This window comes from Lutra lutra, chromosome 8 (genome assembly GCF_902655055.1).
Source record: "Lutra lutra chromosome 8, mLutLut1.2, whole genome shotgun sequence".
Taxonomy (NCBI): domain Eukaryota; kingdom Metazoa; phylum Chordata; class Mammalia; order Carnivora; family Mustelidae; genus Lutra; species Lutra lutra.
The window spans coordinates 97,836,866-97,852,196 of NC_062285.1; the positions used below are offsets into that span (position 1 = coordinate 97,836,866).

The 15,331-nt window shown below is 35.3% G+C and overlaps 1 protein-coding gene across 4 annotated transcripts in view; it reads right to left on the reverse strand.

Moving 5' to 3' along the window:
• The window catches only part of PTPRR (protein tyrosine phosphatase receptor type R), a 240,569-nt gene that overhangs the window by 40,320 nt on the left and 184,918 nt on the right, over positions 1-15,331 (reverse strand). For all 4 annotated transcript variants that reach the window (XM_047742546.1, XM_047742548.1, XM_047742549.1 and 1 more), the window contains 2 exons: positions 4,826-5,012; positions 2,780-2,864 (listed from right to left, as the gene is read on the reverse strand). In XM_047742546.1, the coding sequence (XP_047598502.1) occupies positions 2,780-2,864; positions 4,826-5,012 (272 nt within the window). The remainder of the gene's footprint in view (positions 1-2,779; positions 2,865-4,825; positions 5,013-15,331) is intronic.

Here is a 15,331-nt window from a genome sequence, read left to right on the forward strand (position 1 = left end):
TGAGCCACCCGGGCAACCCAGTTAAATTTTGTTTCTCAAAGTGTGGTCCTGGTATTATCTGTATCAGAATCACCTGGGTGTTAGCTTAGAAATATGGATTCTTGGGGCACCTGGGTGGCTCAGTTGGTTAAGCCCCTGCCTTTGGCTCAGGTCACGATCCCAAGGTCCTGGGATCGAGCCCTACATCGGGCTCCCTGCTCAGCGGGGAACCTGCTTCTCCCTCTCCCTGCCACTCTGCCTACTTGTGGTCTCTCTGTCAAATAAATAAATAAAATCATTTTAAAAAATTAAAAAAAAGACAACTATCATATGATCTCCCTGATATGAGGGAGAGGAGATGCAACATGGGGGGTTGAGGGGGTAGGAGAAGAATAAATGAAACAAGATGGGATTGGGAGGGAGAGAAACCATAAGTGACTCTTAATCTCACAAAACAAACTGAGGGTTGATGGGGGGAGGGGGGTTGGGGGGGTGGGGTTATGAATATTGGGGAGGGTATGTGCTATGGTGAGTGCTGTGAAGTGTGTAAACCTGGCGATTCGCAGACCTGTACCCCTGGGGATAAAAATATATGTTTATAAAATAAAAAAAAAAATAAAAAAAAAATTTTAAAAAAGAAAAAGAAATACGGATTCTTGAACCCAACAGCAGACTTACGTAAATAGAATCCCTGGGTGGGACAGAGGACTTCAGAATTTTTTTTTCTTTCATCCATTAGGACTTTAGATTTTTATAAGGACTCTAGATGATTATTATTTTTTTAAGATTTTTTATTTATTTGACAGACAGAGATCACAAGTAGGCAGAGAGGCAGGCAGAGAGAGAATAGAGGAAGCAGGCTCCCTGCTGAGCAGAGAGCCCGATGCGGGACTCGATCCCAGGACTCTGGGATCATGACCTGAGCAGAAGGCAGAGGCTTTAACCCACTGAGCCACCCAGGCGCCCCAAGGACTCTAGATGATTATTATGCACAATGAAATTTTTTGGTAACAGCTTTATTAAGATGTAACTCGTATGCCATACAATTCACACATTTAAAGTGTACCATCATAGAGTTCTTTTTCTTTATTCACAAAGTTGTACAACTGACAGCTATTTCTCATGCCTTCTGGCAATAGGCAACCCTTAAGACAGTTTCTGTCTTTATAGATTTGCCAATCTGGCCACTTCATATAAATGGAATTATACAGTATGAGGTCTTTTGTAATGGTTTCTTTCACTTAGCATAATGTTTCAAGGTTCATTCATGTTGTAGCAGGCATCAGCTCCTCATTCCTCTTTATGGCTGAGTAATATTCCATTGTGTGGATAGTCTACATTTTATTTCTCCATCAGTTGATGGATATTTTGGTTGTTTCCACCTTTGGGGCTATTATAAATAATGCTGTTACAAACATTTGTGTATAGCTTTCTAATATCAATACTTTTAAAAAGTCTTTGTGGCTCCATCTTTCCAGAGCTATTGTTTTTAAATGTTTATGGATTTTGCCAAAACCCCAACTATCTGTCTTGTGATTGGCAATGAAATGTTTTCATTTCTCTTGGTTATATGCCTAGGAGTAGAATGTCTGAGTCATACAGTCACTCTAGGATTTGCCGTTTGAGGAACTACCACACTGTTTCTTAAGTAGCTGTACCATTTTACATCTCTACTAGCAATGTGGGAAGGTTCCAGTTTCTTCCCATCCCTGCTAGCACTTTCTATATGGTCTATCATTTTTATTATAATCATGTGGATGTGAGGTGGTATCTCATTGTGGTTTTGATTTCCCTTATGGCCAATAATGTTGAGCATCTTTTCGAATGCTTGTTGATCATCTGTATCTCTTCCATGGAGAAATGTCTACTCAAGTCTTTTGCCCATTTTTAAATTGGGCTGTCTTTTGATAACTAAGTGGTAAGTGTTCTTTATACATTCTAGATAGAAGTCCTTTATTAGGTATTTAATTTACAAATGTTTTTTCCCATTTTGTGAGCTCTCTATCTTCTTGATGGTATCCTTTGAAGCACAAAATATTTTCATTTAATAAAATTCAATTTATCTATTTTTTGTGGTTGCTTGTACTTTTGGTGTCATATTTTAGAAGTCATTGACTAATTCAAAGTCATGAAGATTTACATCTGTTTTATACTAATAGTTTTATAGTTTTAGCTCTTACCTTCGGGTCTGATCCATTTTGTATTGAATTTTGTATATGGTGTGGGGCAGGGTCCCACTTCATTTTTTAAAAAAAGATTTTATTTATTTATTTGGGAGAAAGAGAGTGAGTGAGAGTGTATAAGCGGGAGAGGGACAGAGGGAGTAGAAGCAGACTACTCTGATGAGCAGAGAGCCCGACATGGTGCGGATCTCAGGACCTTGGGATCATGACCTCAGCTGAAGACAAAGTCTTAACCAGCTGAGCCATCCAGGCCTCCATGCATCTAACTTCATTTTTTTTTTTGGTACATGACTATTCAGCTGTCTCAGCAACCTTTAGCTGAAAAGACTATCCTTTGCCCATTGAATTGTTTGATGAAATCAATTGACCATAATGTGTGGTACAATATAATTTTAGAACCATGTGTTTGCTGGAATTGTGAGATGACCATTTTAAGAAAAGTAGTACAGGATAAAGTAATGAACCTCAAGATACTTTCATGGTCAGTAGTCTTAATGTGCATTTATAACTCCAAATTTGGTGTGTATGGAGAAGTTGTGAGGATGGGAAGTGATGAGGTAAGGGTGACTGGGGAAGGCTTATGCTTTATAATGCACTATTTCATTCGAGAAACTTACTTGGCAAAATCGTCTTATAGCGATTTTTAGTTCCATGACGGGGAATGTCAATTTCTTTGGGATCCACAAAGTTCATTGGTATTTCCTGCAAAAATAAATGATATCAAATTAGTATATCTAATGCTGCCACAAAGAAAATCTTCACAGGGGGCCATCTGATCCAGAACCCTACTGAACTTCAAAGTCATTTATAAAACAACAGACTACCACCTCTGGTTGACCAACACCCTTCCTTTCACAAACATATTAGCTGTACCCTGGCAAGTTGACTCTAAGAAACAGCTTGCTGTGTTAGAAAGTATTATTTTACATACGGTTATTAAAGAAACATATAAAACTTTGATTAGATTTTTAAAATTCTGTTCTGATGTAATTGCTAGAAATATATATAAACAGCTGAAAATGGACAATATATTCAAATTTTTAAAAAAATCTTTATATAAGTTACCAAAAATTTCATTATGATGGATTCTCTTTTAACATTGTATGACTCTGTCAGGATTATTAAAACCTCCCTCTCCAAATGGTAAATACAAAGGGAGTTTTTTTTTATTCAAGTGATGGCAATATAATTTTTTTTATATTAAGGAATGGATTATAATTGTATTGTTCCATTTGTTTTTTGTTTTTTTTTCTTTTTTAAGTTTAAATTCAATTAATTAACATATAATGTGTTATTGGTTTCAGAGGTAGAGGTCAGTGATTCATTGTATTGTTCCATTTGTTGTTGTAAATGCAATATTTTTAGTGAAGGGCATCCGGACACTGTTTTCTCCCACTTAACAAGAATACAAATGTTTTTACTCAGAATATATGTCATGGGCCTCAAATGATTGGAGAGGAACAATTAGAGCAGAAATGGCTCTGTGGAAGTGAATTAGATCTTAAAGGTGAGCATCTATAGATGACTGGGACAAAGAAAGTCATTAGCCAATGTTTTCAAAGGTCGAAACAAATATGTAAAGATCTGATTATACAATAGTAGGCTCTCTAGTTAAAATTCTGGAAAAGATTGCTTAGATAAATGTTAATGTGAAACAAAGGAACTTATTTTTAGATCACGTGAAATACTATTTTCATTACTTGAACTTTCTTCAATGGAAAATATAACTCAACAGCCTAATATTCATTGAAATGAAAGAAATTATCTACAAATCAATTTAATGAAAGAAATTATCTACAAATTAATTCAAATTGTTTTCAGTCAGTTTGGAAATTTGAGATCATGAATGTGGTCTACAAAGAGGAGTAGCTTACTTTTTAAATATCATTTCCTAAACTTGCATTATTTTAGATATTTATAATATTCATCCCTATTCTCTGCTTCAATGAAATATTATAACTTCCGAGTTCCAAGTTACCAAAAGAAGCAAAACTATTGAACGTTCAGTAGAAAGCACACGTTTATGTTTGGTAATTTCAAGCACATCAGTCTGTTTTGGTAAAGCCATGACAGATCTTTCCTCCCCTGCTTCTTCCTGCTTTATGATGCACTGACAATGACCATCTCCCAGCATTATCCTTCTCTTTGGTATTCCTTGTTGGCCTCATCTTTCCTTTAAGGGCTTATCTCAAAAAACCTATCTGTGGTTCTAAAAAAGAATATTGGGTGTACTTTTGGCTAGCTGTGTGATCATCCACTGGTTCTTTCATCTCACTGGGTTTTCTTCATATGTGAAAAGATGACATACTACAAAGTCTCATTTTAAAAACTGCATGTTCATGTTTTACCTGGGATGCTTAATAATAGTTGATGAGGCTATTGGTAAAACTAGCCCACTGCTAGATATGTCATCATTAGAGTGGTTGCAAATATCTGAACAGACCCTGGAATGATCAGTTTATTAGAATCAACAGACTTGGCTTAAGATGTACAACCGATTTACCTCAAGTGATCTACAAAATGGATATTCCCTTTGGACAATAATTAGACCTAAGAAGGTCTAAAGCTCTCTGGGTAGACATGTGTTTTTCCAAATCAACTTAATCACCAGCAGCCCTGATGGGGTCCCTGAACATGCAGTGAACAATAAACAGCAGGCTCACCATGAATTCACTTTGGAGTAAATGTGAACTTGCCACGACGTCCCTCAGCTGTGATCTTGTGAGTATTCGGCTGGCTGACTGCAGATACTCCATTGCCACCGTCTCCCGTGGGGTTGGGATAGCCACAAAGGGTTCAACATTCCCCAAGCTACTCATGTCCAATGTAAGAGATACGTTGGATCCTCGTCTACGTGGGGAAGACCGTTAATACGTTTAGAAACCACATGAGCTATTTTGATCACACAAATTTGTCTTTCGTGCATATGCGCTCACTATTCAGTGAGAACTTTTCCAGAAAAAAGGACCAAATGTCTTTTTCTCTTATGGTACCATAGACGACTATAGCAACTATCTACAGTTTCCTTATAGGAAACTGGCAGGTTTTTTGTTGGAAATAAGTCTGAATTGAGAAAATGCACTATAATTTACTAATGGATATACTTGCTAGATATATTAAGTGAAAAATTCAGGAAAAGCAAACATCACATTTGGATTGAGAAATCATGTATAACACAAACCAACTTTATTGTCCGTATGAGAGTTCAGTATAGAAATCAAATAGCCATTTTTGACATCAATATACTGTACACATGATCTCACTGGACATAGGAAGCTCAGAGGAAAAAAACACTTTGGTTCACATTATTGCCATTGAAATAGAAGTTAAAAGTTTTAAAATGTATGTGCTGTTTATAATTCTGAGTGAATCCCTAAAAAAATAGCATCCGTATCTTCCATTTATGTATGTATGTATGAATGCGTGCATATATATATGTGTGTATGTGTATGTATTTATTTAATTCTGTGATAAACTCCTGAAGATATTGAGATCACAGACTCTTATTCTGAGTTATAATTTATCTTCCCTCTGTAATTTTCCTCTTCTAGTTGGGAGATGAGTTGGAGCTCTTCCAACTTGTAAAGGCCCCTTGTGTCTTGGATAGAAGGTGTGAGAGCCTCTTAACAGTAACACTAGCTGTGTGGAACCGAGACTGAGGGTCAAAGTCAGAGATTATACTCACAAGAACTATTACATTTAAAGGACCTTAGGTATTTCTGAGATGATCCAATATGTTGCCTAGTGGTTGGTATTCCAAGGAAATGGAGAGTAGGGAAAAACAGGTCAAAACAAATGTAAACAAAGACAGTAAGAGCAAATAATAGGCCGAGGATATTTCATTCTAAGGGTGCTTTACACACTTTCTACAGAGCACGACATCGGGAAATACTCATGTGGCTAGAGCTTAATTTTCAACAGTGGAAAATTATTAGAACATACAACAAAAACCCATTAAACAAAAGCATGTTAAGTTCCTTCCTCTTACGAATTGATATGTAATGTCATTTTTGTTAATTTCTAAATGGTTTATAACTGTAGTTTTAATTCCTGCTTTGGCTTGATGTTTATTTAAATTTTTATGAATTTATCTTCCTTATGAATTTCTAGTAATAGGAAATGCAAATCATCCAACTTCTAATGTTTGGAATTTCTCAATTCTCTCTTTGAGACAAATACTGTGATAATTTTTTCTGAATATTTCATAGATACTTTTGGAGGCAACTGAACTGATTACCTATTTATATCTATCTCTCTATAAATTTATCTATGCACATATATATGTATATGTATATATACACACCACCTTATTTATATTATTATAACATATAATAATATATTATTATATATTTTTATATTATATATAATATATAATAATTATATATTATTCCAATCTATTTTTTCCTACTGGATTTCTCAAAGTCTGAGATGTATGTGATCTTCCCCAACACCTGTATTGTTATTTTTCTTTATATCCCTGGCAATTTTTTCTTTATATATTTCAGCCATTGTTTTATTTGAAAAGATTAGCAATTGCATATTTACTATAAATTTTATCAATATTAAGTATTTATTTTCCTATTAATTCTACATTTTGTCTCACATCTGACTTTTTTCCCCAATTTTATTGAGACAGAATTTATATACAGCACCATATAAGCTTAAGGTAGACGACATTAATAATTGAATTACATATATTGTGAAATGATTACCACAATAAATTTAGTTAACATTCATCATCTCCTATAGAAACAAACAAAAACGCCTTTTTCCTTGTGATGAAAACTTAGGATACATTCTCTTAACAGCTCTCAAATGTACCATACAGCAGAGTTAACTATAGTCATCATGTTGTACAGCACATCACATACATTACATTATTTATTACTTATTATTTGTCTTAAATGGAAGTTTGTATCACCTTCCTTCAATTCACCCTCCTGCTACCTCCCATCTCCAGCTTAAAAAAAAATTAATATTGATGACCTGTCTTTTTTTTTTTTTTTTTGGCATGTTCTCAAAATATCTTTTCTAGTCCTTTTTACTATGTTTAATTCTTTTGAATCACTGTTAGGGATTAGAAGATAGCATACTGGATACCCCATAAAATATCACTTAGCTGATAGAAAAGTTTGTCCCCCATCATCTTGTGTGTGTGTGTGTGTGTGTGTGTGTGTGTGTCTGTTGTGAGTGATTGACAGGGCCCCTGTGATTTTTGAGTAGGAAGTAAACAGTTGAGGAGGGTGAAGAGTGGTTCTATTCTCAGAGCAAGAATTTTTATCTATTTTTAGTGGGAAAGCAGTTTGTACAAGTTTCTCAGTCCAGTTCCTTTGGCCTTTAAATTGTCAGAAATTCCTTCCTAATTCTGATAATACATTGTTTATTAGTTTTTAGTGTATTTGTAAGACTGCGGCTTTTGCTTGCTTCATAAATTTTTTAGTAAGGAGTTGGGACAGGCCATTTATAATTAGATGCTGTTTTAAATCATTATTCCATCCAATCAATCTTCCGCCCCCAAAGAGTAAAGCGTCTGCAGTCTGTCCATTGAGTGACACTCAGTGCTATGGTGGTCTGGTAGAAAGGGAGGTCTCTTCTATCCAGAGTGGACAGAGCTGTGCAAGGAGCAGGCATTTGAGTGAAGCCTTGAAGGTAAAAGTTCATAGATAAATTTTCTGTAAGAGGTTATTCAAGGAGAGAGCCCGGCAGGAGAAAAAAAAATGTGGAAGCAGGAAATGATAAGGCATCTTTGAGAAATGGCATATAAGCAGTTTGAGCTAGAGTTCAGTTGTATAAAAGTGCATTTTGGAATTGGGAGGCAGGGTTAGGTTGGAGAAATGAGAGAGAAGCAAGAGTCACAGACGTAACAGTATAAAATGCTTGTCCAAACCCAGAAAGAGAATTTCGAATGTCAGCTTATATAAACATCTAACAGGGCTTTCCATAGCATTCCCCGCCCACACTTGGGGGATAAGAAGCCTCTGAGAGTCCATGTCTAATAGGGTCCATTTGATTGAATGAACAAAAGTTCCGAAGATTCTGTGATAAAGTGAGAGCCACGGAAGCATTTTCATGCAAACTGACTTAGTAAGGAAGAACGACTTTTGTCTGGCAAGGGAAGGAAGAAAGGAAACTAATATTTATTAAACATCCATGATTTGCCAAGCGTTGTTCTAAGCACTTTCACATATGCTATTGTCATCTCTGTAAGAGCTCTCTGAGGTTATTACTTTCCCCATTTTATGGGTGAAGAAATAATTAACTTAGGAACATGAACATGGAACAAAAATTCAATCCAAGCTAGACTACGAAACCCAAGCACTTTCTGATTCACTCCCCAAAAGCAAGGGTAGGGTGGGCAGATTATGTCAGGCTAGCCAGTGCCCTACGTGGAGCTGGGGGTCAGCTGTTAGGGGAAGGTTAAGACAACTGAAGTCTAATGTAGAGGCAGTGTACTAGTCAGAGTACGAATTCCAGCCTCACCATCAGATTTGTCTGGGCTCAAATCTTGCCTCTCCCATGTCCTTCTGGTGGACCTTTGCTCAGCTTACCTAGCCTTGTTGCATCAGAATTTCTTCTTCTTTTATGAAGTGAGTAATTAAGGGTACCTTCTTCAGAGGCTTATTCCAAGGATGAACCCAACAGCGTAAGTACACTGCTTCTAAGAAGTGTTGCCTGGCTATTATTTTGGGTAATAATGGAATAAAGTCCAATATAACCCCCACCTTCTGCCTCCCTAAGGGATCTACTTTGAGAGATCTTCACAGAAACACAAAAATTGTTTATGCTGAGATTAATGTTTTGAAATGAACTGAATCTATACATTTGTCACTCCAGAAAAATACATCCTTCTTGATAACCTACTTATCTAAAAATTTCCCTTTATTATGGCAAATCCATTTCTCCTGAACCCTAAACAATTTCAGAACACTTCACCTCAACACCTCAGACATTGTCTTGAAGTTCAATTATGGAATTAATCATGTACAAGCTGTTGACCGTGCAGACAGCCTTCTTCCACAGAACAGCCCTTATCAAGGTAGTTCTCTTCTCTCTTGGCCATGAAATATTACCATAGGATGTCATTAACTTGGAAAAATCTCTGCTTTTGTTAATTTTTATTTTCAAGGAACAAATTAAGTTAATTGAAATACAGTGGAATTAGAAAATCAGATCAGTAGAATCAACTCAAAATATCTGTTCACTTCTTAGTCATGTCTTGTGCTTGCAGAAGACATTAAACACACATCTATATATGTTTTAAAGTGCTAATTTTTTCATTATAAAAGGAACACATGCTCATTGCAGAAGATCAGTGGAACTTAGAAGTTTAAAAAAAAGGAAATTAAAATCACTCAGTCACATAAACTTCACTAGCTTTTAAACTGACTTTTAAGTTTTGCTATGTTAATGGCAATCATGGCAGTGACTTGTTTTAAATTTAAATTTCTTTGGTTAGAAATGGGGATAAATACATTTTGGTATGATTACTGTTCATTTATCAGTCCTAACCTTTGATACTTGTCTGTGCTCTTTCCTAATGTTTACATTGGAGCATTAATGTATTTATTGTTGAAGACTATGATATATAAGAAGTTAAATATTTCTCAGATGTATGTGTTGCATATATATGGTATATTATTGCCTTAAAACACCAAGGATTTTTTTAAAGTTATATCTACATTCAAACATAACAATCTTTTTTTTTTTTTTATGGCTTCTTGCACTGCTTTAACAAACATACAAATTCTGCTGGAAGCTTAATTTTTACTAAAAGTTAATCTTTTAATCTAGTTCTAATTTATTTTGGGGTAAGGTAAAGGTGTGAATCAACTAGATTTCTTTCTCCCAAATAGGTTATCAAGGTGTCGAACACAGTTTACTGAACAATTTGGAGAAGAGAGGTGTTTTATAATCATAGAATCTTAGGTTTTTAACCAGCTATTATGACTAATGATCTGGAAGACAAAATTGCCACTTTACTGAACTAAGAGAGAGGCATTTGTTTCCCAGTATCCATAAACCAGTGATAAGAAGTCAGGATCGAATCAGAAAGACATTTCAAAAACAAAACAAACATCAGAAGTTAAGAGAAAATACAAATTAAGATGTGGGGGCTGGGAGAAATCTAATGGACTTAGAGGGAAAAAAAAATCGACAGAAATAATAGGAGATCTGGACCTTTAATAAAAACAGAATGTGGAAAACTAAGAACACAAAGTCCTACTGAGACTTTGCTTCTCCTTTGTTATGTAACTCTGGACAAACCGTTTAGACTTCTTTATGCCTCATGATTGCTGTTGGACAGAAGGGAACATAATAAAAAGCTTTATCAAGCTCCTTTGGTAGCACCAATTATTATTTATGCCAAAAAAATAAATAAGCGGGAGGAAATTCAAAAGATACCAATGCAAACAATTGAAGGAAAAAGCAAATTCTTAAGGAAAGGTAAAAGGAATGCAATAAACAGCATGCTAATTACAATTAAGTAAAAAGGAAAACACGTATAAATATTATGGCCCAGGGCCACACATCCATTTCAGCAAGGGCTTATAAACAGTGCTCTGCTAAAATTGTTCCATTCTGCACCACTGCTCTTAATGACCAAGAAGTGGGAAGAAAATACAGCTAAAAATATAAGAACACTACAAGTGACTTTGAGAATAACTCAAAATTAAGCATTGATTTTCCCAGTAGTTGGGGCTGTGTGCTAAATTTTAGAAGCTGGGTTTAGGCAGAAGGCTTATAGAGTTCAGCCCTGGGGCCAGGAGGCTATGCTCAATTCTCAGATATGCTGTTCCCTTTGCGGTGCCTCGCCCACCAGGACCAGTGAAACTTCAAGCCTTGGCACCTTGCTCAGTTCCAGATAAGGAATGGAAATGGGAGTCAGAGAATAAAAGGAAACAAATGATCATTTTGCCCGTAGTCCAGGAAGATGTGCTTCTGAAATTACTGGATTTAGAAATTAAGTTTCAATGGGGAGTGGTGGTAGCTGCTTATCTTGAAGTATTTGAAATGAGAACGGAAAAATATGCCCCTGAAGATTATAAGAATTTAGTCCAGAATGAAATCGAAGAGATCTGATCTTTGAGAGCTTTCCCAACCTTAACTCTTTTGTGGTCGTCATACCGTAAAAAATATATGTGACTCATTCAGAGCTGTCTTTATAGCTATGCACATCTCAATCCTACATGATGAGAAGTGAGACTTTTAATATTGGTGTCCTCTCCAGTTCTGAACTGTTGGGAGACTGAGATGTTCAGTCCTGCCTTTCCTCCCTCCTGGTGTGTTCCCTTTATGATGATCACAGATCTGACAGTCTTGGCTTTATCCCAAAGGTGAGCGAGCGCAAGCCCCTCCAACTCCAACTTGATTTTTTTTTTAAATTTAATTTTGTTCCATTTGTCTGCATTTTCTGTTTTTAGGGTACTTTTAATAAAAAGAAAGAAAAAAGAGAAGTTTTTCCTCACTTGCAATAACAAAGGAGGAAACAGTGGTGAGATAGAAACTTCAAGTCCCTTTACTATGTGTGGCTTGACTAGCCCCCATGGTTCTTTGAAACATCTGATTCTACCACTTTTAAGTTCCAGAGGTCATGGTATTTAATGAACGGTTTGCTGTTTCTCTCCACCTCCTTACCTTCAAATAAACTATATATAGTACTAACTCCCTTTCTGGATCACTTGACAGATGAAAGGGTAAAATTTAAAAAAAAAAAAAAGTTAAGGAGTGCTAGGCGTTTTAAATTGTGGCTTAAATTCAAAGCTCTTGGAAAGTCAAACGTGACACAAAATGCAGTGTTACTAATTTCTAAAAGCTGAAATAAATGAATAGATATTGTGACCATCCATCGTAAAACTTCCCAAAGGAAATCCTGTAGGGAAGAAATGTAACAAGGATAAAAGAGACCAAGCACAGGCCCAGGAAGATGACAAATGAATTTCAGTCTAAAGCAAAAAGAAAATCTCACAACGAAGAGAACATTTTTTTTTTTTTTTAATGATTGATTTCCCTACTTGAAAGCACCTACTTCACTAGGTAGAATGCTGCTCTCCCTTTTGAGTGATTAGATAAAAATTTTTTAATTCATACAATGACATCTGATTCTTTTATGCAATGTATAGGACAAGGCAAAATTTACAATATCCTTCTTTTATTGTTTGAAAACATAAAAGTCAGTGGGGTGCCTGAATGGCACAGTTGGTTAAGCCACTGACTCTTGGTTTTGCCTCAGGTCATAATCTCTGGGTCGTGAGATCAAGCCTCAGATAGGGCTCAGCACTCAGCACGAGGTCTGCTTAAGACTCTCTCCCTCTGCCCCTCCTCCCCTCTAAAATAAATACATAAATCTTTTTAAAAAAAGTCAAAACAATCGTTAAAAAAATAAACATAAATTGAACTTGTTATATTTTTCTTGGAGCACTGACCTTGGACTGTGAGTTTAAATCAGCACTCTGCACTTCACTTAAGCTCTTGTGACCTCAGACTACTTAATCTGTAAATGCAGCTGATAATAAAACTCACAGGGTCGATTCACATTATAAAAGTTAAAGAAAAAAAGATATGTGAACACTTCCAGCCCGTATCTGGCATAGAGTACACGTCTGTGAATGGTTTTAATAGTTAATGATGATCATGTGCTAATTCTTACTTTACTCTATTCTTAAATAGCTGTGTGCAAGCTATATGGCATAAACGTTGCTAAATATTTGAAGAAGGAAATGTTGGAAAAGTTGGTTAGTGATGAGAAGTCGGTGGCAGTGTTACATATGCAAGATCAGTGGCCCTCTAAGTGGACATCATTTTCATACCTCGAGCCTTTAAAATTCTTACCTCATGTCCTTAAAATTATTTAATTAAATTTTATTTTTATTTTTATTAAATATTTAATTACATTTAGTTAAAATTTAAAGATTTTAATTAAATTTAATTAAAATTATATAATTTTTAGATTAAAAAATAATGCATATTCACTGTAGAAAACCTAAAACTAAAGATAAGAAAAAGAAGGGAAAACATCCCATAATACCAACACTTAAGAATGATCGCAAATAACATTTTGTGCGTATGTTCTTCAAGTCCTTATATGTATATATGGCATCATCTAGATTTTTACTCCACATATCCCTTCATGACCTGCCATTAAACTAAATATATCGTGGTTATCTTTTCATGTCTTTAAATTTATTAAAAAACTATTTTCAAACACTCTGTAGTATTCCATTGTATGGATGTCCTGTAGTTTGTTTATCCAATACCTTATTTTTGGACATCAACTTGTTTTTAACTTTTCACAATTATAGACAAGACTGCAAATTAATAACCTTGTATCTAAATGCTTGTGCATTTCCATGATTATTTTTAGGTTGAGGAATTCCAAACACTAACTCAAAATCTCTGAGTTTAAAGAAGTCACCGAACACCTGGGATGTGGAAGAGGCAGGAAGACTGACTCTTGGAGCTCATTGACATGGAATTAGCTCAGACGTTCTTCATCTATTGTTCAGACCTTTACAGTAGCTCCCTAACAAGTTTTGTCACTCTAAAATCTCTTAGTCTGGTATGTTTTCTTCCAGATTTCACCCGGATGATGTCAGAGCATTGAACATATGATAATCAAACTCTAGAGATTTTTTTCCTCTGAAACTTTTTAGCAATTTTTCCATCACGTTTCCAAGATATTCACTAAAAATGACTTACCCTAAAGTGTGAACTTCCTTGAGGGCGAAGACTGTAATCCTCCCTCTGAATCTAGTCCTGAACACATGGAGAGTAACACTTTCATTTTCTGTGTGTATGAGTGATTGCAAATAATTGGTTAAGGTAATACTGTGTATAACAATTACTGTGTTCTGATGGCTTTTCCAATCCTTCTGAAGATAGGAATAGTGGGGGATCATGGTAGATAGAAGTTGGAAATGTAGAATGGAGAAGCCATGCTTTTCCAGGTACAGTATTACAATTGATATATAGTTTGAATCTTATTTAAGTATCAATGAAGTCTAGCATTAACATCCAAAAGATCTATGATGCTTTTGTTAGTAAAAAGGGGAAAAAAAGTAGTGCTTTGCCTTGTAACCAAGTATGATTAATTTTCACTTCTTTTTGGCATTTAGTATTGTTTTGACTGTCACTCATGGTGAGGAGGCTGTTTCCTTTTTAGCAAAGAACAAAATGATGGTAGCTCTAATTTTAGTTCCCAAGTTTAGTTTTTCCAAGTTTATATAATTAGTTTAGAAAAAGATGATGCTGAATGAACATTAATAAGTCTCAATGAAAGAAGCCATCTTTTCCGAAATAAGAAATCTTTCTTTGACTTTTAGCTGATGTATACATATACACATGCACAATTTCCTAAGTAACACAAAACAATGAATAGTTCTCTGCCCCTTTAAGCAATTACCGAAGAACTCTTTTAGTACTGAACTTTAAAGATAAAGTTAAGTATATTCATGTACTTTCAGGATTATAATGACCCATCGAGTTCAGCTAAAATGTAAAAACATCAAAAAATACACAACTCAACATAATAAAAACAATAAAAAATAAATTAAAAAAAAAGAAAAAGTATACAACACAGCTTCAGTTTTTTATATGTTTTTCATCTGGTTGCAGCCCCATTTTTTTTTAAAGATTTTATTTATTTATTGGACAGAGAGAGATCACAAGTAGGCAGAGAGACAGGCAGAGAGAGAGGAAGGGAAGCAGGCTCCCCGCTGAGCAGAGAGCCCGATGCGGGACTGGATCCCAGGACCCTGAGATCATGACCTGAGCCGAAGGCAGAGGCTTAACCCACTGAGCCACCCAGGCGCCCCAGCAGCCCCATTTTTAAAGAAATGAAATTCTTAGGGAAATCCAACTGCTTTTTAAGTTAAAGATTTCTTTGTCAGTTAAAAACATTTATTTTACAATACATATGCAATTGACTTGGCATTAATTTTTTAGCATTAAGTGTATTTCATACATATGTAATAAATTATATGTTATAATTTTATATAATACCTATTATATATTATGTAAGTTATTAAATATATTACATACCATTGAAGTATAGTTGACACACAATGTTACATTAGTTTCGGGTATACCACATAGTGATTTGACAACTCTGCACATTATGTTAGGTTCACAAGTGCAGCCACCATATTTTTCAGTTTTAAATAGCAACAAAG